Genomic DNA, 26,097 nt, shown 5'->3' on the forward strand with positions numbered 1-26,097 from the left:
CTTTTTTTTTTTTTTTTTTTTAAGAATGTGATGTTGCATACACCCCATAAGAGTGGAAGGACTTGTGGACTAATAACCAGTTCTTAGTGCTGAATATACCTTTTTAATACACAGTGTACCCCTGGTCGTCTTTTCTACATTATTCATATTTCCTCCAATTAATTACTGATATTATGAATGTAACAGTAATGATGCCCTGAAGCTGAAGAGGTTGGAAAAGTGATCAGTCTAAAGTTGGTTTGAAGATCCTGGTGTAGTGGAAGGGTGAGGATCCGACACCAGCAGCCTTTCCACCACAAAGGCCACACTACCCAGGGTGATGCCCACCAGGAGAAGCAGCAAAGGTCCCTGTATATGTGTAATAGACAGACTCCTGAAAATTTTTTGGCTGTCTTCTGTTCCATCCAGCCCCTGCTGTTTTATTTCTTTTCTCTGTTTCAGTCTACTTTGACGTGCAGCGGCTTCCAGTGTTTCCTTTTTCCACTGCTCATACAGGCCAGCCTGAAAACAGAAATGAGTCGTGGAAACCCTTAGAAAAGACCTCAATTCCCATTATAGTAAATGTTCTATTTTTTCTGTAAACTGTGCAGGAATCTCTCTTGTCTTTTAATGAAATGGACCTACTGAATTTATGTGAAGTTACCCGCTATACGCATACATACTCAGTATTTAATGACAATACAACATACAGTATTAAGAATCGACTTAATCTGTTCTACAGCTCTGATAAAGAAAAATTAAACATCAGTCTAGGTAGGTTGCTCTTGTCTCCCATTCAAACTCAAGTGGCTTGCTGGGCAAGAGCTAAAAATACTGTACCGCCCCCTCGTACTCAGAGTTACCATCACCACATTTTATCTGCCTGTTTGGACTGTTTCAATATACTGTACAATGGCAAAAAAGAACGTTGCCACTACACATCCCTATTTAGCATGTTTTTAAACAGTAGACGCACCGTCAGTAAGTACTTCTTTATTTCTTTTTATTAGGGAAAATGATCTTCGTTCCAATTTATCCTTTTTTTTTTTTTTTTTTTTTTTTTTCTTTGAGGAAATGGTATGGTGCATATGAATCGCACAAATACGATAATTGGTGAAGTATTTTGCCTAATCAAAAAGGATATTATAGAGCAATGAAAACATTTACTTGTATCCATGTAGTGTGATACGATCCATGCATGAACCAATGCCGTATGATTTTAATGAAATAATCTGTTCTATCTATCTATCTATCTATCTAGATAGATAGTTTTTCAATGCTGCAAAATTACCTATATTAGATACTGTACAATGCATCGGAAAAGAATGTTTGCTACTTTATTTCAGGGTTTAAATAAAAATAAGCACTTCTTAAAAGTATTAACGCTGATATATTTGTCAGGCTGCATTCAGTAAAACATGTAAAACTCTGGTGTTTAATCGCTGGACCGAATCTTCTGTGGAACAGATTATCTCAGTAAAATCATATAGCATTGGTTCATGCATGGACCGTATCACATTACATGGATACAAGCAAATGTTGACCATCCTCAAAATTCTTAATATTCTTTAAAATTTAAGAATTATAATCATATTTTGGACTTTTGATAATGATGATTCTTTGGTGCAGATGTCTTACTAATGTGGTTTATAGAGCAGTCTGATATAATCGTATGGATGTCCACTGTTACTGCGGGGATACAGATATAAATTTCAAATAATAACACGTTTGAGCTACACCTGAAGTACTGTATTTGCCACGGATTTCTAGGGCCACCTGCCACGGACTGACAAAACTGTCTGTTTAGAAACCGGCTTCATCAGGCACATGAACAACCACTGGAACGAGATCCTTAACGAGATCCTTTAACACTTCTTGCAAAATGCATTAGATATTAGCACATGCCAATAAAATGTCTATAATGAAACAAGATTTCACAGTATCAGATTTGTCTTGTGATCCCCGTCTTACAGGCTTTATTGTGGATATCAAATACGTGTTTTATTCATTAATAAAAACCCATCACCGGTTATGCCTCCCAAATACAGTAAAGGTGCATGCAGATTTTTCTGGTTTATGCCTATAAGGTCCTTGGGATTACATATATCGAAAATGTTTCTTAGAGAGAGAGAGAGAGAGAGAGAGAGAGAGAGAGAGTTGGGAGTTCCAAGGAGAAGTAGTACCTTAGAAAGTCTTACGAAGTGTATTTACTTGGTACCATGAATACATTTGCAATGTGTAATTTGTCACTCGAAAGATATTCATTCGACGGCTGAATGCTAATTGCCCACCGAAAATATGCTGTTGGCCAAGTTACAAGCTATATACTTACAAACAAAAATAAATGTGAAGAAAATTTGCCAAACTCTATGGAATTCAGGCGCCACTTTTCACAAAAAGGCAAACCATATTAAAGAAACTAATTGACCTTTGGCAGCCATTATGGTGACATTGACGTTGACCCCGAGTGCTCATTTTCGATCCCGTCCAAGATTTTGGCCATATCTTGATACCCAGATGGTTTCATGCTGATAGCTCAAGCCGTTCATGAGATAAAATGGTGCTAAAGGTGGGTGATAAAAACTAGTTGACCTTTGACAGCCATTTTGGTGACCTTGACTTTGACCACAAGTACCCATTTTCAAACTCATCCAAGATTTTGGCCATATCTTGAAAGCTTAAGCTATTCATGAGATATAATGGAAACACACACACACACACACACACACACACACACACACACACACACACACACACACACACACACACACACACATACACACACACAGACACACACACTGATAGACTCACAGACGCGGGCAAAAACATCATCGTTCTGCATTGCTAAAGGCGGCCGATAACTAGTGAGATAAAAATATGCCCGGTAGTGCAGATGAAAGCTCTCTCCATCCACCTCTCCCACCTACGAAACGAGCACGGAAAAAGATGTATACCTAACCCGCGAGGAAAAAGGGCAGGCAAGGAAGTTTGAGAACTTATTCAGTCTACCACAAGGTATGTCTGGAAAACTCTGAATTGCTCTGTTGAGAAACTTTAAACTATCTGTGCTGGTAGACGATTTCAGATAAAGTAGATCTTATATGTGAAAAAATTACTTAATGTATCAGGCGGAATCGTCGCAGGAGGAATAACAAACTTTTCAGATGGAGTAACAACGCTGTGCAACAAAAATAGCTTTATCAGTAGGTAGCGTAGAGAGGAAAATATCAAATAATAAAAGTCAGTAACAGTATGTTTTCCTCTTTACATGCTGGTTATTTGACATAATTCTGGTAGTAGAGTTTGGTATTCATACTTGTTTATAATGAACACTATTGCCAGATCCATATACGAGTACATAGCTGGAATGTTACAGCAGAGTGATGATTTTTTTTACCCGCCATTAGCAGGGCAAGATTATCAAGTTTTTGTCGGTGTGTGTGTGTGTGTGTGTGTGTGTGTGTGTGTGTGTGTGTGTGTGTGTAGGTATGTTTACGTATGTGTGTTTGGGTGTGTGTTTGTTAGTGTGTTTCTGTGTGCCTGTGTGTGTGTTTGTGTGTTTGCGTGTGTGTATTTCTGTGTATTTGTGTGTTTGTGTGTGTTTATGAGTGTGTTTGAATTTCTGTGTGGTTGTGTATTTATGTGTGTTTGTGTGTATGTGTTTGCGTGAGTATGTGTGTTTATGTGTGTATGTGTGTTTGTCTGTATGTGTTTGTCTGCGTGTGTGTGTGTGTGTGTGTGTGTGTGTGTGTGTGTGTGTGTGTGTGTGTGTGTGTGTGTGTGTGTGTGTGTGTGTGTGTTTCCAAAATATCACGAAAAATTTTGGAATAATTTTCACCAAACATTCAGGAAATAGTGACTATGTAGATGGGCAAAAATGATTAACTTTCGGTTAGGATTTGATCAAAGACGACAGAATGCTAACAGTCGTATATCAAACTGCATTTTGGACAAAATCTCAGCAACGGATTGCTATGTTCTTCACATCTGGTTTAGAAGTATCTTATACCCAAGCCTAGATATCTTGGCACTGATTAGCATTCAGCTCCCTAATGCTTTTGTTTTTCAGTTTACAAAGTGTTTGAACATTCCCAGGGGTGACGGTCCGGTGCCTTTTCAAAACATGAATAAGGAAGGATCCCCAGCCTGGGTTGTATGAGCTTTAGGACTATGACCTGATAGACGAATGCTGGTACGCTAAGAACCTTCCCCACAAAATCCCACGTGTAGCAACTCAGGCCTTTTGAGAATTCAGTGTAGTGGTTGCGTATGTAATCGACCTTTTATGATATTCTTCAGAAACTGCAGTGAAATTCTCTCACCATTTGCGTGAAGATAATGAATCATGCCCGGTCCAGTACCCTAAGATTTGCTCTGCTGTGGAACTATTTAAGTGTTAGAGCTAATCACGAGGAAGTTCAATTGTTTCTGAGTTTCACACCGTCTGTGTTTGAATTCAGGAGACTTCAGTTGGAGACAAGACTTTTCCTGCTTCACGAGGATATACAACTACCCACTTGCCAGCTCTTATGGATTTTCGTTCTCGTTGAGGCAATGTTAAGCTGTGTCTTTTCCTATCCAGTCTCCTCTTCAGGTTCTGGCTGTTCAATTACACCTGGAGAGGAGTTACGTATTTTGTTGCCATTATTTACTCCCCCTCCCCTCTGTGCCTTGACCACTTGATTCGTCAGCTTCCTAGGAAACTTGTCTTTTTGGTGACGTAAATGAGCGTCATGCTTTCCAGGGTGAAACTATATGTAACACCTGTTGTGATCTATTATCTTTGGCTGAGGTTTTGGACCTGGTTCTTCTGAGCACGGGAGATCTGACACATTTCATAAATGGTATTCTATCTGTTACTGATCTTACATATGACTCCCGCGAGTCTTCGTTAAACTTTTCATGTGAGTTTTTGCCTGGCTTGCACAGTACTGATCATTAACCTACTGTGGTTATGCAGCTCTGTGCCAGCAATGCGCGTCCCTCGCTTGTGTTTGAGTACGGTTGACTGGGCAGAGTTTGAAGAATACCGTAGTCTTGACTGTTGTGTTTCTGACTTTGAAAGTGTTGGTAATGCAGAATAGCAATTCAGGCTTGATGTATATGAGGCTGGCCTATCTTCTATTCCACAAATGTCTGGAAAGTTTTGCAAGAGACCGATGCCTTGGTGGGATGAGGAGTGTTCTTTAGATAGGTGTGTCAACAAAGCAGCTTGTAGGAAATTTAGGAATAAAAATGTATTCTTTTAAATTCAGTTTAAGGAAGCTTGTGTCTGTTACCAGTGGGTTCTAAAGAACTCAAATCATACATTGTGGAGAACCTATGTCCCGTCTGTAACCTCATCCACTCCTTTACAACTGGTATGGAAGAAGATGGCGAAAATAATGGATAAGTATTCACCTTCTCCTTTCCTGGTACGTCAGATCCAGGGATCTTCTGTACCCAACTCCTATTAATTTGATTCTGCCCTGGCAGAGCATTTTTACAATGTTCTTTGTTCAGATCCCTCCAAGCTAGATAGCATTTTTGGCGTCAACAGGAAAGGTCTGGTATTTCGTCTCTGTATACTGAAAGGGCACCTTATTCTTTCTTTGCTGTCTGTGAACTGTAGGATGCTTTCTAGCAGTGTAGTGACTCTGCTCCTGTGCCTAATGACATTCCTTATGCTATGATTTGCCATTTGCCATACGATTCTCTATTGTTTTTATGAGAAATTTATAATTAGATAAGGGTTGAAGTTAGAGTATCCATTAATTGGGAGGTTTAGATCTTTCATTTCCTAAACCACATACAAATTATTTTACTGTGTCTAACTATGATCACATTTGTTTGATTTCTTGCATATGCAGACTGTTTGAGAAGATCGGTAGTATGAGACTAGTTCAGTATCTATAGAAGAGGTTTCTTCTTCAGGTCACAAAGTGGGTTTCATAGGATGAGAATTACATCAGACTACCTCACCAGACTTGAGTCAGCAGTCTGTCAGGGTTTTGCGTCTGGGCAACATCTTGTAGATTTGTTCGTTGACCCGGAAAAGACATACATTACGCCATAACACCATAGCATTCTGAATCAACTTCACAGTATGGGACTGCACGCCCACCTGCCATTGTTTCTTAACCCCTACACCGCGGGCTTGTTTACCAATGACTTGCGTGTGCCGCGGGGTTATTTGGGCTCCGACAGACTCTCAAAAAATATTTGCCAAAAATCAGTTATTAGTCCTAGAATAATAAAATTATATATGCTTATGGCACATACCTTCAGCTTTCTCCTGGAATGATTGTTGAGCCTTCGTCGGTTACCGTAGGACTTGTGGAGACCTCTGAAGTAGGGTAACGAAGTCTCCACTTTACACTTCCCGACAACCCGTAATATGATTGCCACAGCCAGATACAAACACTATAAACACTATTCTACAATTTTCAAGTAGTTTGGGATCCATACTAAAAAAAAAAACACTGTGAAAGCAATGGAAATTACGAGCGCGTCTGATCGTCGCACTGGCACTAGTTCGCTTTTGTTACTCTGTCATTTATTATTCATAAAACCCCTCACACTTTATATTTCTATTACTATATAACACTTATATATATCTACAGTCTTTATCCATAAGTTTCCTTCAGTAGTATTAGTTTATTGTCACTGTAGGGATTCAATTTCTTTCAGTAAAATACGTAGCATTCACTTTCTCGTCCTGTATACTGGCATTGAGAGTGAATGTCACTTTCATCTTCACTCTCATAACTCATAGCATTCAGACATGCTAGAGTGAAACTTTCACTTTCATTACTCCTAGGGTATATATTCGTATTCTTATAATACTACTCATTTACATTTCTATTTACGTTCTCTATTTTATTTACGTTATTTACATTTCTATTTTATTTACACTGTGTTGTGCACTGTCACTTGAAATAACTTATAAAACTATTTTCCATTGTTCACGTATATTTACATTCATTACTTTCACTTGCTGTTTACACATTATTTACACATTATTTACAATTCCACTTGCACTGTTTTACTCAATAGAAAGATCGTAGTCACTCTTTTATCAATTGTCAGCCCTTTACCTCTTTCCACACGAGGTTTAGTGGGGGTAAAGGTCACAGGGCCATTTGCATGGGGGTGAAAAAAGGCCTTGAAGTCAGCAAGAAGAAACATACGTACCCTCGCTTCGGAAGATGAGAGTAAACTGATAACGGAGGGCCAGCGTGGAGGCCTGCTTTAGGGGTTATTCAGAGTTACCAATATTGGTTCTTGAAACAGCTAAGTCTAGCACTGATATGATTGGCAGGAAATCTAGACAATACATTATAAATTTGGTAGTTCCAGGTGAATGTAAATATCACTTAGGCTTCTCCCTTCCCTCCTTACATGTATATTTATTACGAAAATAGATTAGAGGCCTACTTAGGATATATATATTCAGAGCTACCAATGTTATATCTTGAAACAGCTTTGTCTAGCACTGATATGATTGGCAGGAAATCTAGACAATACATTATAAATTAGGTAGTTCCAGGTGAATGTAAATATCACTTAGGCTTCTCCCTTCCCTCCTTACATGTATATTTATTACGAAAATAGATTATACGGCATATTTCAAGGGGAAAAAAACAGCGAAAATTAGCGAACGAGTGCACGTGAGGTGTTGTCAGGTGATGATTAACCAATTCCAGGTGTATGGCACTCTCACTTACCTTATTTCTTTCTTGTATATATTATTTGGTATAAGAATAGGACATAGGGCTTATTTCAATGGATGAAATCAGTGAAAAATTCCAGGGAAGATTTACCTAGCGTAGCACGGCCGGGCAGGCGAGAGGATAGGGTAATGGAGGGGGGGTAGGGAGGGGAGTCAAGAACGGGGAGAAATGGCTAAATTGTCAACAATGGATGGGAGTACAGATGAGATTAGGAGTGCTGACTAGTGTTGGACATTGGCAGTACTGATAGATGATACAAGCCCCTGCTTGGAAGCCCGGGTGAATTCAAAATAACACAGAATCACAAAAGCGACGTCCCGCGGTATGATCCCTTGCTCCCAAGCGTCACGAAAGTGACGCCCCGCGGTTAAGGGGTTAAGGACTTCTAGCTGAACCACAGGTTCCAGGTCCGTGTGCTCTCCTCACTCTGTCCTACATTACAAGTTTAGGGAGGAAGTTGTTCCACACAGGAGTGTGCTAGTTCCTTTTCTTGATGTTGCCATCAGTGGCATACTTGATTCCTGCTACAGAGGGTGTCCCCTTCCCATTATGTGGATGAGCTAATGATATGGTTTGCTGGCTCCCAGAAGTGTACTGTTGACAGGAGGATGAAGCTGGCGCTGGAAAGGGCCGATAGCTGCTTAGACTAGAGAGGTTTCCATTTTTCTTCAAGCAAAGTGCAGATACGCACTTTCATAGAATAAAGGAGCTGGCGCCTACTGCAGTGCATGGAGAAGACCAAGTTTCTCGGCTTAACGTTTGTCTGTCAGGTTACTTGGGTTTCACATTTGAAACTTCTACGAGTGTCTCGTATGCAAGCAATGACTTTCTTGAAGGAACTGTCTCATTACCTCACACCTCATGGGGTGCCGATCAGAGGACACTCCTACACCTGTATCAAGCATTAGTGGGATCTCAGTTTGCTTATGGTTGCGAGGTGTACTCCAGCTTAATTGTACCGTGGCTTTGTGTTCTCAGCTTATTCATCATGCAGTTTTGCTGCTTGCTACTGGTACTTACTGATCCTATCCAGTTCCTAGCTTATGGAGGCTTGTGTTCCTTTGTTTTATCTAAAGTGCAAGTCACTAATCATTCATTGCTCGAACCGTGCGAAAAAATATTCCTGGCTTATTCATTACTGTATCATAGCAGGCAATTTTTCAGTATAATGTTTCTCATCATCGCACTCCACATTCCTTTGGGTACAGGGTCAGGCAGATTATGGAGTAATTAGATCTCTCTGCATAACCTGCCTGTCCTGTATGGCTACCAAGAATTGCATCTTGGTACCTTCCAGAGGTCCAGGTGTCCCGGGATTTTGAAGTTAGTAAATCTTCTGTCTCTTCTCTGGCTCTGCATCCGTATTCAACTATTTTTGTAACATAAGTCCATTCACAGAGGCACTGTTCCTGTATACAAAAGATGGTTCAAAGTCACACACCTATTGTTTCTCAGCATCGCATTCCACATTCCGGTGTGTACAGGGTCCGAAAGATTATGGAGATTTAGGTTTCTCTGCGGAGTGTGTCTGCTCTTTCCGGCTCTCCGAAATCTCTCCATGATGCCTTCCAGAGGTGCAGGTGTGCAGGAGTTCTGGGGCTAAGAAGTCTTCTGCCTCTTCTATGGCTCTCGATTAGCAATTTTTTGGAGAATTCACCCGTTCACAGAGGAACCGCCCTTGTATATACAGATGGTTCGGAGTCAGACACTGGATCGGATCTGGGGTGAATTTCCAAGATGTTGTAAGGGGAGGAATTCTTCTTCTAAATTACTCTCTTGATTTCAGAATTGACTGCAGCCGATTTTAAGAGATGGGGAGGATTGTTTTACAGCTTTTATTGATTCTCAAAGCGCTTCTGTGACCACTGAGTCTTTAAATTCAGCTCATCCCCTGCTTCTTGCCTTTCTTTAGTATCTTTTACTGATTCTCAGAAGAAGCAAAGTACTTCGATTTTGTTGGGTTCATGCACATGTTGGTGTGGATGGCAGTGAAAGGTTAAATGCATTAGAAAAAGTCGTTTCTTATCGACGAACCCTTGCCAGTTACCCCCTTCCTTCTTTCGATATCACACTCTGCTTTTAGTATGTGATTCGAACTTGTTGGCAGACCCTGTGGGATGCTGTTTTTAATAGTAAAATAAGGGACGTTTTTCAGTGGGTGGTAGTCCCTCGGCGATTGGAGGTGGCTGTTGTCCGGGTTCACATTGGGCACTCATGGTTTTACTCACAGTTTCCTGATGTGTGGTTCGGCTCACGCGTATTATGATAACTGTCTGGTACCCCTTAGGCTACTGTCCGTCACTTGCTGGTCGTGTGCCCGAGTGTAGGGGACCTACGTTGCAAATTTCTCTACAGGCATAGGGGGACGAATGGTGGCTACCCTCTCTCCTTCATGTTTAAAGGAGCTTCCTGTTATCTGATTGATATTTTTCATTTTCTTAAGGATATGTGCTTCTTACACCTTTTATACTAAATTGATAATTTACTTCTTTTGTTGCCATTTTTCCCCTTGAGAGAGATTATCGATTTTGTTTTAGTATACAGGTTTTAATGCTTATTCGAGCTGTTGGAGCACCACAATATTACTTTATAATTCAGTTCATTTCTCTTGCCATCCTCATTAAATCTCAGGATATAACTCTCCGAAAGCTTGGAATTAATCAGTGGTAACCTTCATTAACCCAGTCATCACTATGGATTTATCTGCAGCTGGGTAAAGTGTTTGGAGACTGCAAAAATAAAATACCGGGTATGTAACCCATCATCCTTGTGAAATAAATAACTTCTTTCCTACAATGAGACCTTTAATAATATTGCTCTCTGAGGTCATTATTACTCAGGTAATGAGTGATTTCGTAAAAAAAAAAATTAAGCTAGAAGGCTGAATTATCTTACCCACCTGTGATATAATTCTCAGACATTTATCAATCTGAGGTGTGTATGGGGCATCATGAGGCACTAGCCAGGCCATCGAAGTCTGCAGCAGGTTTTCTCTGCCTAGATAAAAAGGGGAAGTGCCGTCTAGTTTAGCAAAGTTACGGGATGTTTTCAGCTGCAGGTTCAGGGGAGTACCAATATGAGCACTCCTGAAATAAAGATAGTAAAAAGTAAAAATTCATACAAATGCTTCTCTCACCTGGATATAGCATGAGGCAGGATTATAAAGGCAGAATATACTGTACTAGAAGACTTATGAATAGCATGCCCAGTAGAATGGGCCACATAATCACTCGTACATCATTCAGTCCCCTGGAATACTGGTGTCTCGTCACATACCAAACCATGTACACACGCTCAAAAAAGTATCGTTACAGAGGGGTTCGATGAGTTTCATACTGAACAATCCAGCTGTCTCGGTAGGGTTGGAGTAAGGCTGTTATCAAACGTTTCATTCGTGGTGACAGTTTGTATCGCGCAGACGGTGTAACGATACTTTTTTGAGAGTGTGTACACGTTATTGCGCCTTCAAATTCAGTTGCCAAATTCCTTTTCCACCGACTATTAGTCTTAAAAATTAAACAATTCATTCATTGCCAGACGCCATGTATCCCAAACAGGGTGGCCAAGGGCTTAGAGTTAATTGTTTTACAGAGAGGGACACTAATCCTCCACCAACCCCACTTGACACGTAGGGAGTTATGCCAACAGCATCTGGTGTTCCCAGGCGGTCACCCATCCAAGTACTAACCAGACCCAACGTTGCTTAACTTCGCTGATCGGACGGGAAGCGGTGTACTCAACGTGGTATGGCCGTTAAAACAAACAATATATAAATAAACAACTTTATGTCCTTCCTGTGAATGGATCACTCTTGCGATTAAGAACATAAATAATGTTCATTTAGGCTGATAGCAGGAAATGTTTACTCAGCCGAGAGAAATATGGACGATGAAAGGATTAAACCACGTCAGTACAACATCTTTTTTTTTCTCTCTCTCTCTTCAAGTCTTTCCTTTTCGAAATCTCTATCACTTCCTTTACTTGGAGGACTCATTTCGTATTTAGTTCTGCCTAAAGTCAGATTATTGTATTCAGCCTGTATAGAAGGAATTACTGAAAACTATTTCTGGCTTTTCATCCTCAAAAGAGCTTGAATATAACCGTGTGGGGATAGTAAGATGATAACGTTAGATATATTGTTAACAGATATACAGTAGTATAAAAACTAACTCGAACTGTGGGGAATTAGTCCATGATTTCTTAGTTTAGATATTTTTATCACTATACCACCGACTGTTTTAGAGCAAAGGGGAAAATCCATCGGAAACACGTTGTATTTGCCCTCTGTAATGCCGGACGGTACTCTAAGTTCACTCTGAAAGGCGTGTAACAAACAGTTCATATAACATGACCACTGTTCAAATAGTCATTTTGACCTGTATTCACGTCGGCGAAGAAAGCTCCTTTACACCTTTTTCTAATCGATTTATTATGCTTGTTCCACATTACTGTCATACTGTGTTATATAAATCCTTTAAACATTGTCTTACTCTGCATAAATGACGTACAAAATGATATTAACAGCCACATTCAAAAATAAATAACGACGGAAGAGGTGCTAGGGAGTCCTCCATACCCGAGGAGAACGCGGGCCTGTGTCTAGAAGAGATGCAATGCTGTGAGGGAACAGACTAAACCTAAAACAATTTCTTTTTGCATTTCCGGAAAAACATTGTATGTGTATTTACCTTCATTTTTTTTTTCTTTAACTATCAGAACAGTCTCGGATCAGTATGTTAAAGTTTCTGAGTTTCACAGCCACAGGCAAAAATGTATTTATAATTTACTATGAAAAATTACGAAGGCAATGAAAAAACATCTTCATAAGTTTTCCTCACTAATATAGTTATAAATTTACGTTCTCCTGGTTTTATCGTTTTCAAATCATTGCGAGAACTAAAGGTCATGAATACAGAAAAAATTATCACTACACAGAAAAGCGTCTTGTCTCCTCCAGATAACAAGCAATTGCTTTAAGTAATTACACCACATGGAAGTCATTCCTATACTTGTTCGAGACTAAAAACAATCAATAATAGCACTAGCAAACCCAATACGTTCTACTTTTCTCTTCAAATCGGTGACATTTGACTTTAAATTCTTACTATCTCCAAACAATGTCATTCAGGTCTGGAAAGATTTTTCAAACAAGTGAGGACAGATAGGGCATCCATTCACCCCTTCAGAAGAAGATATATCCTTAAAGTCGAACAGTGTGGTCTGGAGGCTGGATTAGTAAATGAGGCTAAGAAACGGAACCTGTGCGATAGTTATCGTTATCTGTCGGTGGCCGAATCGATAGAAAGATGTTCTAGTATTCCCTTGGATGCGGATTAAAACCCCTGCTGGGGCAAGGGAACTGTTTATGGTTCTGAATTTTATTAAAAGCAGACGTTACGAAGTACTGATCTACCTTATAACATGTCGTAAAAACAGCCTCTCTGATACCAATACAGCAGTCCTGTTTTGAGACAGGCTCAGCATGTTTCCATTATCGACGGCGGATGTTAGCGCCGAAGTGGTACATGTGGAGATGTATGGTATAGTGCGTTGTGGGACTGGAGGGCCTCAGGGAACGGAATATGGTGCTTGCACGTACTGTAGTGGAAGCGATGAAGAAGATTAAGCTGGGAAAGGCCCCAGGAATTGATGGAGTGTGTGGTGAAATGCTTAGGTATGGGGGTGAGATTGTTGTGGAGTGGATATGGAAATTGTGTAGATTGGCTTGGGAAGAGGGAAGGGTTCCAGAGGACTGGAAATCAGGTATAATTGTTCCTCTGTACAAAGGAAAAGGGGAGAGAGAAGTATGTGGTAACCATAGGGGTATTTGCCTTCTTAGTGTGACTGGTAAAATATATGGTAGAATACTCATTGATAGGGTTAGGCATATGACAGAGGAGCTAGTTGGAGAAGAACAAGGGGGATTTAGGAAGGGAAAAGGGTGTGTAGATCAGATATTTGTTCTAAGATGTTTAGTGGAGAAGTATCTAGAGAAGGGAAGGAAAGTGTACGCTGCCTTCATGGACTTGGAGAAAGCTTATGACAGAATAGATAGGAAAGGTATGTGGAAGGTATTAAGAATATATGGAGTGGAGGGGAAATTGTTGAGTGCTGTGAAGAGTATGTACGAGGGAGCTAGGGCTACGGTGCGAGTGGATGGTGAGCTGAGTGAGTTCTTTGATCTCAGTGTGGGACTGAAACAGGGGTGTGTAATGTCTCCATGGCTGTTTTATATATATATGGATGGGGTCGTAAAGGAGGTACAAGGTAGGGCAGTGGATGTGGGGGTGGCCCTAATGAATGAGGGTGAGATTTGGAAGCTTCCGGTGTTGCTGTTTGCTGATGATACAGTATTGTTGAGTGAAGATGAATGGGAGTTGCAAGGTTTGGTGAATGAATTTGGGACAGTGTGTAGGAGGAGGAAGCTGAAAGTTAATGTAAACAAAAGTAAAGTTATGGTGTTTGAGAGGAATGAAGTCACAGAGTGTGCAGTGAGGTTGGATGGTGAGGATATGGAGAATGTGAGTGCATTCAAGTACTTGGGTAGTGTGATGAGTAAGGATGGAACTTTGGGGGATGAAGTACGTGAAAGGGTCCAGCAGGGAAGGAAGGTTGTTGGCACACTTAAAGCAGTGATGAGAAATAGGGAGGTGAGTATGGAAGTTAAGAAGTCACTGCATGATGGTATTGTGATCCCTACCCTGACGTATGGAAGCGAGGCGTGGACCTTGCAAGAGGGGAACAAGTCAAGAGTGAGAGCAGTGGAAATGAGTTACTTGAGAGGAGCATGTGGAGTGACATGGAGGGACAGGTTGACGAATGAAGAAGTGAAGGAACGTTGTGGGGTAGATGTGGATGTGGTTGAAAAGATTAGGAGAAATACACTGAGGTGGTTTGGACATGTGGAGAGGATGGAGAATGAAAGACTGACTAAGAGGGTGTATGTAGGTGAGGTGGAGGGAGGGAGAGGGAGGGGTAGACCGAGGATGAGGTGGAGGGATGGAGTTGAGAGGTATATGAGGGAGGGGGGGGTGAGTTGGGGGGAGGGGAGTCAAATGGTGGGTGACAGAGTGACTTGGAGGCGTTTTGTCTGCGGCCACCCTTTGCGGGATTAGGGCGTCGGGCTATAGATAGATAGATAGACGTACTGTAGAGTTGGCCACATAAAAAAAATATATTAACTTATCATACTTTAATCACTAACATGAAACGATGTACACTATACGATATGAATGTAGAACACCCATAAATAATTGAAAATGCCAGTACAGTTTTCCTTTCTTTTTTTCTATTCCGTGTTTTCATAAACAGTACAAGATTTTTTTTTTTGTAATGCAAATATATATGGCAAAATTTTTACATACATATAATATTCAGATTTAGACATTCTAGTAACCCAGTAACTTTAATTCTCTTATATCAGTCAGTGTATCTCCGAAATACCAAAAAATTATGCAATGAATTATACAGGTATCAGTGTAAATTAAACTAACTCACTTTTTCATCAGAGCTGCGTTGAGTCCATCCATAGAATCTACTCCCACAACCATTAAGTTCCCAAGTTCTCTATAGGCACTTGATTCAGAGTTTAAAAAGAACTTCTTAACTGAAGCACCAAAAGATTCGATTGTCGCTCTGAAAAAACGAACGAATAAAAATTATATAACTAGCATTACAACTGAGGCCCTTAGAATAACGCAGCACTAAAACATAACGTCAAGATATAAGTAGTAATATTTTTGTTTACTCTGACTTGGCCTAATATTGTCATCTTTGTATCTCGAATGCTAAGTTGTAACAATAAATTTAAACCAACTTGTGATGCTAGTCACGATGAAGTGCTATGAAAAGGAAGCTAAACGTAGTATTGTCTCATTCTTCCAGTGAATTTGGTGAAATAAGCTATAAATTGACAAAAATCTGGGAAAAGTTAAAAACAAAGAACTATTTATATTGTTTTTGGTTGGCATTTCTCTGTACCGTCTAATTACTGCACATTCCTTGCATTTATCATATTGTAGTGCGTGGAATAATGATGATAAAACTACACAGCTGTCTGATTATTTGATAAGCAAAGAACAAGATTATTTCCAGAGGGCCAAGGGATGTGCAGATCCCGTTCACGTATTAAGATAGACTGTGGAGAGAGCATAATTGAAGGACTGTATGACAGTGATATCTCTGGGGAATAATGCATGCGGGAGTGAAAAAAGTTACGAGAGAGGTCAGTATTAAAGAAGAAGTAAAATTGGAGATATGTTATGAGAGATGGAATATTTCAAGTATGGTCTATGTAGATGACGTATTACGTGGTACTTGGGAACACCATTTGAAGATTTCTTCAGTGTTGTCCTGCTTGTGAACAGTCAGGTCTGAAGGTAATGTATCGTTGAATATGAATAAAACACTGGTTGCTGGAAAAAAAACTGATTCGCGTGTTTAAGAACTTGGATGCAGTGACACAGCTGAGATAAATATAAAAAAGGACCGAGCATTAACTCATTTTTCAGTTTTATTCAACATCTTTGTGTCTAAACTTTGTTCATCGATATCTTACCTGTCAATTGCTTTGACCAAGTCTTCAATTGTCTCGGGTCTGGGAGGCAGCCTTGGGATGGTAAGGGAGGCGATGAGGCTGCTGCGATATGCTGTGCCCACAATCACACCGAAGAACAACCAGGTGCCAACCAGGATGTGGTTAGACTGGCTGGTTGATAGGCGGCCGTACAGTCCTTGACCCAACAGGGTGCCCACAGACTCCAGTACAATCGACCCAGTACTCAGTACTCCATGTCGCGTTTGCCACATTTTTCTACTCGTAATCTGTAAAACATATTTAGACACATCTATGCATGTACAGTAAGCAACAATAATCGTGTCGTGAAATTTGGTGAAAACATAAACTAACGGGCTAAGCGTCTGGTACATTCCGCCGTCTGTCATCCGGACGGTTCATAATGTTTCACGAGTTACATTTAATCTTCGGACAAAACCGCGACACGACTACTGTTGCTCACTGTACACTGATACGAGTCAGTGAGTAGCTGTTTCTTTACTGCCTCACATGGTCGAGTAGTGATGTTTCTTTGATGAAATGGTTTAGACAACACCAGTCATGAAGAAGAGAGCACTTCCGTGCATCAGATAGCCTACCATCAGGAAAACACATAATCTTTATGAGGTCATTCGTACCATCTGTTTTTTTTTTTTTTTTTTTTTTTTTTTTTTTTCGGAGCTGTTAGCTATGTCCATTTTCCTAAGGTATTTTTTTCTTTTTCTACGTTTCCTGATGTAATTTTTTGGCTACATACCATACGCTCTGAAACAGTGAAGATGCCATGGAATAGTCACATACTGCTTGCAGTGAAAGTATGGTGTATTAATCATTATTCAAAGAGTTCATTTTACTTGGAATGGCTAAAGACAGACCGGAATAAAGCTGTATGAATGAAGAATAAATTTAAATATGTCATGTTGTGATTTCAAAAAATCAACAAGTTTGAAGTACCCTACTACTTACACGACAGTGGCGGTTGCAGAGGGGGCTGGGCATGAGAAGTAACAATCCGAACCCTCCCTCTATTCATCTGTACCATAAATATGTATTTCAGGGAAATGTTGTACAAAAACAGTGATACGTTTTCTTTAAATTCTTATTGCATGAATGTGACATCATCCGAAGCCATGTTCTATTTATAGCTGCAAAATTAAAGAAATATTTTACCATTATATTTCTTTATCTCTCACTCAGATTTTCATTTGCGAATCTCTTGTTAAACACTCACATGAACCTATCGTCTGGCTACAACTGGAAAAAAAACTGTTAATGTTTACCTAACCAAGAGTTGGTTAATGGTACCAGAATACACATTTGTCTCCACTGACTCACTCACCTGAATAAAAATCACATACTGTCGGATCATGTTATATACAAGAGAAGAACAAGAAACCATGACCATGAGAGGTTTAAATGCATCACTGTCCTCGGCAAATTTAAAGCAATAAAGGACAATAGCACTGACAGATGTGGTACAATACGGGACTTCGCCAAAGGGAAGGACTACATTGTGCTTCGCTAGAGTAAAGCATATTTGTGTAAAAATCCTTAAGGTGCTAAGCAGAAGTGCTCGCCTTGGGAAAATATTTTTACCTATATGATTAACAGTGGAAGACGGCCCTGGGCTGGGATGTTCAAAAGACCGTTGCGAGACGCCCCTATGATCATCGTAACGCGCTCATAGCTGCCATCTTTGATCGTGAGCTACGACAGCAGCTAAGGTGTATCTTCTAACGCTTGCGACAACGCTCGTAGCTCACGATGATATGATCGCAAAATCCGTTCCGTTCCGTTCCTATTGTTCATAATGCAACCCAGCTGACTGTCGCTGGGCCAATCAGAAGAGAGATTTCATAAATCTTGAAAGATTGTGAGCCAATCATAATGTAGTTTCAAAATGTAAACAATTAAACTTATCCAAGCGCCATAACATCACTCAAACAACTACGATATTCATCCCAAGAATTATGAGACATGGCAAGTGACGAGCCCCCACCAAACGAATTCGTCGAGCAAATTTTACAGATGAGGATTTGATGGCGTTAATACAGGGTTGGCGCGACAGACAGACAGTGCTGAAGAACAATCACATCACCTTGGGTAAAACTATTGTGTGAGTGAAAGATCCACATCATATTAACAAAACATAGTGATAATTTTGAAAATATCGAGATCCAAACTGAGACCCTTTTACCTGAATAAACAATATAACATTGGCTTCAGACTGCATCTTTACAACTCCCAAAGAGTTAAATCATGTTTTAATGAACAGTGCATCTGTCTGCATTTTTATAGGTGTAAGCAGTAGAAACGAAAAAATCCCCATCTTTGCTTACCTCTTGGCAGCTTAACTTCCCCAAGAGGTATCCTTGTACAACACGAGTCCACTCTTAATTATTCTGCTCACACATCCCCGTGTTAAGCCGAATGTGTCTGCCAACACATTCTGAAATGAGCCACTTGCATAAAATCTGAATGTCATTAACACCTATAAATGGCATGGCACAGCACGGGATCTTCTTGTCGCTGGTCCAACTCTTGCACACCAGTGAAGGAGTTCTTGTCTGGGAAACCTATAATATCTCAACAAATGTTCGTCACTGTAAGCAAATGGATCCATTCTGTCTCTGTAGTTCCTCTCAAGTCTCATCGCTCTTCGTAATGCCAGTTCTACCTGTAAAACCACTTGTAACTCCATCTTCGTCCACAGAAAAGGGTAAATAAACAAACTCAGCATCACTTGAAACGGTTTGTTTATTAGAGAAACATCCACTATGCGACACTACGATCAGCTTAAGGGAGCTGGTCAGAAATCGTAGCGCTACGAGCAACTATGGCGGATGTAGGATCGTAAAATTTGTTTGAACATACACCTTAGCCTCTTACGAGCACGCTATGATTATCGTACCCGCTACGATGATCTTAGCCGCCGTTACGAGCTTTCGAACATCCCACCCCTGGCCTGCTACTAGAGAATGTCCCACATCTAGATTAATTATGATAATAATAATAATAATAATAATAATAATAATAATAATAATAATAATTATTATTATTATTATTATTATTATTATTATTATCATTATTATAATACCAGTAATAATAATAATAATAATAATAATTATTATTATTATTATCATTATTATAATACCAGTAATAATAATAATAATAATGAAATGAAAGAATAAATGAGGACCCGTATCTGGTTCCTGTTATTGCTAATACTGGTTGCACCCATGTCTGACCACTTGCATGTTTACCTTGACGAGTGTGAAGCAGACAATCAGCGTACAAGCCCAAACACCGATCCACACTTGGCCACTCAAAGGTCTGTAGAAGCTCAGGAAACTGGGTGTTATGATCGGCGTGGCCATGACGAATTTAGCAGTAGTTTGTTCAAAGGCGAAAGTATAATCCCATCTGGAAACATTGTTGGAATTGAAGAGGCTACATTTGTACATATGGTCATCTATTCCATCCAACCGTTGGAAAGAATTTGTTCTCCAATAATAATAATAATAATAATAATAATAATAATAATAATATTATTATTATTATTATTATTATTATTATTATTATTATTTTATGTTTTTAATAATAATAATAATAATAATAATATTATTATTATTATTATTATTATCATCATACTACAGCTCAAAGTGAAGTCCCATCTGTATACAGTGTCAGAATATTGGAGATTCTTTACGTTTACAGCTTCATCGTCATCCCATGACTCCATGTATCCCCCCAGTGCATTTTTTCTCCAACCGAACATTGTCAGACTACATGAGGCTGTATCATTTACAACTCCATCATTACCTTCCCATCTATTTATCTACCCCTGTCCTGGTTTCCACGTTGGAAGACAAAGATAACCAAGATTTGTGCACAGATAATATACTTCTATAGTAGATGAATATACAGTCTTTCTTGGAAGCACTGCCAGACTATAACCTGCTGCTACTGTAGCATTATTTTTTTTTCTCGGCTATAAAGCGATTATTTTTATCATTAGTGTATGAGCCCGTTTCTAACCCCTTCACTATGAGATGGGCTTTCTTAGGCTTACTAATGTTGCTTAGTGACATAAATAAACCAAAAGAAGTGTCATTATTGTGAATAAGCAAAAGGAGGTAAAATGTACAGAATGCAGTTCCACATTTGTAGACAGTCAGTAGAAGAATGTTCTTGACATTTGTGCACTGACAGTTTCATGATGTGGTTAATCCATTTTAAGAAGTAAAACATAATTAAAAGCATCACTTACTTTATGATTAAATAGAAATCAGGCAATTTCAAATTAGATATGGTTGCTCTATCTTTTGACAATGTACAGCTTTTCTTTGCTGCATGAAACTGCCTGCAATGAAATGGATTGATTGCCAGTAACAGGGAATATCGTAGTGCAAAGGTTAACCTTAGCTTAGAATCTCACCTCTCAAGTCGCTGTCGAATGACACCACGTAATACAGTTGCCATGAACGATTTGCGAATCTCCACCTGATCTGTCACCTACAAACAAGTATTACATGAACATTAAGAAAGAAATGAAAGCTCTAGTTTATTTTTTTTTCTCTCATGTAACACTATTGCTATTAACCCCTTCAGAGGAAGGTTTCGAAGAAGAAGATGTGATGTAGCATTCCTTAAATCTTATCAAGAAGATGCCCTTCCTAATTTGAAATAAAAATTAATGCAAAATAAAGTACAAGACAAAGACTCGAGTATACTAATGTGTTGTTCTTCGCAGGATGAACTGACAAAAAAATCTTCACGTTCATTTTGAGATGGAGTTGGACAGGAAAGGGGACTAGAGCTTACTGCTTGACGGATGCCATACGGCTTCCAAAAATGAAGAGGGACAAAGAATTCAGTTCACAATAGTAATGATCTTTGAAATGTCAGTATTATAAGGGAAGAAATCCAACACTACAGTGATTTACGAGGGGCAGAAAGTCACAAAGAAAAGGAGAGATGAAAAATTATTCCCTTACTTCCACGGTGTTTATAATAAGACACACACACACACACACACACACACACACACACACACACACACACACACACACACAGAAGAGAGAGAGAGAGAGAGAGAGAGAGAACTACTTACATGGTCAAAATTCTCCCCTGAACAAAGCCAGGCAGCAAAATGCACAGGGATAAAGAAACATCTAAGGCAAGTTCCCTTTAATTTTCAAATTTTACCAGGTAGGGATTAATAAGTTAGCATCATTCTTGCTTTCTGTACCAAACTGTTTGGAAAGAAATTTAATGACATCCTGTGGATAACAAGATATGTATTAAAATATAGTTGAAAGAAACATATGAGTGCATATCAGACGAAGAAAAAACGCCATGTCATTGTCGTAAACTTTGGTTTACTATGGCTGAAATTTTCTATCTACGTAGAGGGTCTCATAAAAGACACAAAATAGGGCAGATATCCCTGGGGTTTGTCATGCAGTTTTAGATGGCACTGACAAGACCGATGACAAGTTGCATCGTTTCTTTGATCGACATCGATCAACACTGAGGGCAGTGAAGAGTTAAACCGCTATATCAGTAAGAGTACTCGTTTCATCTAGGATAGTATTGTAGTACACTGGTATACTGGAGCTGAATGGAATTTGAGTAACACCTAAAAAGACATATAATGGTTTTTGAAACAAGCTTCCTGACTGTAGCAGTCATGCAAATGTGACCAAATCCCAGCCCATGCAGTGAACACATTCTGAAAATGAAATTTTGCTGAAAAAAAAAAAAAAAGTAGTTTCCCTAAGGATCGCATTCTAAATAAACATATAACAAGAAATTCAGTGGACAAATTAATATTGGATAACGATGCTGATATATTACTCGGATGTAATATTAAAAGTAATTACTTCGGCAAACAGACTGAAATCAACAAAAGATCGAACGATTACAGGTTTATAACTCTCACCTCGTTCCAGCTGCGTGACGGAAGGACACAGAAAGTAAAATTCAGGCCCTTGCCAAGTGCAACCAGTTGTTCGTAGTCAGTGCCTGAGTACCTGGTGGTATTGCCTTCCTTGGATTCTAGCCAGTAGGGTTCATATGGTAACGCCGTCACGTTTATCGTCGCGCCATGAAAACTGAAAAAAATAAAAATAAAAATAACATTCTAAATGTAAGGGAACTGCAATGCAACATTTAGGGTCAGAGTGTATTTTTACTCATTCTATGATAATCCTGTAGGAATAAAGGCAATTGCATTTTATTCAGTGCAAGTAAAAGAACTGATGGCAAATATTAATATTAGTGTTAATTAGTTGATTATATAAAGAATTATATTTCACATAGCTGAGTGTCAGGAAATAACAGTGCTATAGTTCAACATCATTTTCATAGCACTTCCTCACTACTAGCACCATATTCCATTAATCTCTTTTATTAATCTCTTGTTATACCATAGCAATGAAGATGGAGAGATAACAATCTTAGGCCAAGATAGAATAAAACGAGCATAGGACACTCTATACTAGCCAGTAATTGGATACATTACTGATATTACTCAAGCTTATTAATGTCCAGTAATTTCGACAGACTACTTAAGACACTTCAGTTCTGAAAGGTAAAGTAATCTGCACATATTACTTGCTGTATTTCTCCGGGAAAAGGGTGATAGGTGTGAGGTAACGTAGACCTGTGGCGGGGGTCCAGGAGGCCAATTGCAGCACCCGGGCACCGTCAGGGCTGTACGGCAATTGAACCACCATGCTGTACCTGCATAATATGTTTATAGTTTTCAAACAGAATGAATTATCTTTATTCTCTCCACACTACAAGGATGTAATATATCATTTCTTGTAGTTAATGCATGGACAGTTTGATGTATTCTTAGGAAGAACGCGTGTACTGAGAGTTGTATCTAACAGAGGCTATATTTTAACTCTTTCACTAAGGAAAGCTATAATTAACAGCTCAGTCTGAAACGTATCACCTGAGTGAAATTTTCTGGCGGTAACAAGAATGAAAATTAAATGTATGAAGTTAATTCCATTTAGTGGCTGATCATCACATAGGGCCAGCTTCTCGATGTCTTCGATGTTTTCTAATAATAAATATTTCATTTTCTAGCCATTTCGGGTAGACACGTGAGCCACAGGTTCTACGTACTCTGCACTGTTTTCCTCTCGCCGAAATCAAGTCGTAGTCATAGTTTCTCACGGAGAAAAGACCAGCTACTTTAGTCTACTCACTTTAACTTGGTTCGCTTTAACCATATCGCCATCTTGAATGCTTAGCTGTAACTAGATATATTGTTAGTCATAAGTGTCATAGAAAGGATATTTAACCACAGAATTGTTGCTTTGCCACTGAGTTGTGTGACATACGATGCAAATGAAAAAAAAAAGAAAAAAGGACTACTTAAAATGAATGAAATATAGTGATAATATAGACCGCACAGGTAATAAGACCATTGAGCGTTGTTCTCATTCAGTCCAACAAACGTTTGAACTACCAACTCAGCACTGAACAGTGGGCTTTTATTTAGTGTGGAACTTTGGCTACGATTTCCTTGTATTCGTGGGGAAATTTTGAGGGTTGGCAGTTACTATTTTTCAAAAGTGAATGTGTAAATTAGCCACCTAAGTATTACAGCGTCATTTTTTGGGGTGGGACGGGGGGGATTTGTACATGCCAGATGATTTTATTCAACTTTGAAGATTTTTTATTTCTATAGGGGTGAAATATAGCCATCATCAAATCCTTCACAATGAAAACTCCTTGTAATATTTAATTTACAATGTTTGATTTTCGTCTTGATTAAAATTTATGAGATGTTATGGTTATGAAGGTGTTAACATCTCGTCTATGATCTCATATACGTCGTTGTCGAAGCTATTTACAGGACACACAAGAGCATAAGAAGGTGATCCGTGCAAAATCAGTAAAGAAAGTGGATCTACCTACTCCTTAAGGTAACAGAAACACGACGCAGATGATAATACCCTTAAAGTACGAAGACGAATATGGACTCCTAAATATAAACAGAGATTTCCATATGTCGATGACCGAGGTGTACATGGTGCACGTGCCCATTGACCCAATTCCGACAAGCCAGGTGTGGGGACAGTCGGAACTTTTATGTGGGAGGAAGGGGAAGTGCTTCAGCCTGTGGTGGCTGCATTTGGTGATTCTCAGGCAGGTATTTGGGCAGATTTCCAGAGGAAAGCCAACTCGTGTATCATGGATTTTTCACGGCATTTTTTTCCATTTTCCGTGATGGAATACCTGGGGCACAAGATCACTATCACCAGGAAATCTCCCTACACTAGCTTCACCTCCCTTCCCGTCGAACCAACTTGATGGAATGCTATCCTGTTTAAATCTGGGAGTCATACGTGTGGCCAGCTCTCGTCATATTGATGGCACTAATAAAAATGCATGCCATTCAGGACTGTTGGATCATGTACTACCTCACAGCCACACCTGTCTTTGGGAGGTACTGTACATGGCACATTACAGTGTACCCTGCCATTCTATGGTTCCTGCACTTCTCCCACAACCAGAGGCCTTACCCAGTGGATGTATGGATTATTCGCCCAATTCTGATCATGCTGAAAGTACTTTCCATCATTTTTCTTTTTTTCTGCTTTTCCAGAAAGTGGTGGCAAACAAGTCGCATGTTTTTTTATTGTGGATTTTTGCCTTTCAAGATAGTGGTGTCAAAGAAGTCGCATGCTTTTTACTGGGGATGACTGGCATTCATCCAACACGTCCATCACTTTCCCCTTCTCACTTCCTAATGGCTCACGATAAAAATTCTTTAACTGATGCGTTTCCTGCAATCACTGGCCTTAATACTAACAAGGCATAAGGGCCTGATGGAGTCCCTCCAATAGTCGTCAAGAACTGTGCATCTGTGCTTACACCCAGCCTAGCTAAACTCTTTAACATTTATCAGTCAATTTTTATGTTTCCATCTTGCTGGAAGTTTGCTCCCAAAGAAGGGTGACCATTCCCAGCACTCTAAACTATCGCCCAGTTGCATTAGCATTCTGTATTTCTAAAGTTTTTCAATCTATTTTAAACCAAAAATAAGTAAATAAATAAATTACAAGCTTTCCTACCATAACCATCTTTCCGTTTGTCAGTATGGGTTTATCCACTGGCGATCTTTCCACCTTCCTATCAGACTCCTGGTCATCCTCCTGTCGGGATACTGGTGTAAGCTTTGCCACTGTACTTGACATTTCAAAGGCTTTTGCTCGAGTGTGGCATCATATTTTATTTTCCAAACTGACCTCGTACGGTTTCTATCCTTCTATCTGTGCCTTCATCTCTAGTTAATTTGTAGCTGCTGTTGTAGACGGCCGTTGATCTTCTAATAGGGGTATCAGTTGTGGTGTCTCTCTGAGTTCTGTCCTATCATCAACTCTTTTCAGTGGCCTTCAAAGCTGTTGATCTAACCCAATTGACTCGTACGCTGATGACTTCACCCTTCACCTTTCCAATCACTTCCTGCAGCATCCGTCTCAGCAGGTACTCCACCAAACAAGAGATGAGGCTATGGCACACTAATATCTAACTTGACTCATATATAACTTTTTAAAATGCATCAAACAGTAAGTTCTTCCATCTTTTGACCCATCAAAATCTGCTAAAGGAATATCCCCTAATTTTTAACATTACCCAGCCCAATCCTGCATCATCTTTGAACATACCTGAAGTTTCATTCTCTTGGGATTTATCTTGGAAAGATTATAGTTAATCCCTTGTAAACTCGACTTCCAAGAGATTAGGTGTGCCATGCCGACTCGTTGCCTTCTTTACCACTGCACGTTGTTGACTTTATTCAGGGGTTTTATTCACCCCAGTGCAGAG

At 39.5% G+C, this 26,097-nt stretch overlaps 1 protein-coding gene and 1 non-coding gene across 2 annotated transcripts; both read right to left on the minus strand.

Annotated features, from left to right (window-relative positions):
- Positions 1–228: 228 nt before the first annotated feature.
- On the minus strand, positions 229–23,500 carry LOC145399690 (ionotropic receptor 93a-like). Its single transcript, XM_080272236.1, has 9 exons — positions 23,469–23,500; positions 22,864–22,992; positions 22,190–22,361; positions 20,684–20,760; positions 19,509–19,668; positions 16,249–16,514; positions 15,189–15,326; positions 10,591–10,777; positions 229–501 (listed from the first exon to the last, which is right to left on the minus strand). Exons 1-9 carry the CDS (start codon positions 23,498–23,500, stop codon positions 229–231), a joined length of 1,434 nt encoding a protein of 477 aa, XP_080128362.1.
- LOC145399908 (5S ribosomal RNA) lies at positions 11,331–11,449 on the minus strand. Its single transcript, XR_013897355.1, has one exon. It is a non-coding gene; the product is annotated as a 5S ribosomal RNA (ribosomal RNA).
- Positions 23,501–26,097: the final 2,597 nt, after the last annotated feature.

The sequence above is a fragment of the Coenobita brevimanus genome, chromosome 50 (genome assembly GCF_032717465.1).
Source record: "Coenobita brevimanus isolate Jiangsu-jjx chromosome 50, ASM3271746v2, whole genome shotgun sequence".
Taxonomy (NCBI): domain Eukaryota; kingdom Metazoa; phylum Arthropoda; class Malacostraca; order Decapoda; family Coenobitidae; genus Coenobita; species Coenobita brevimanus.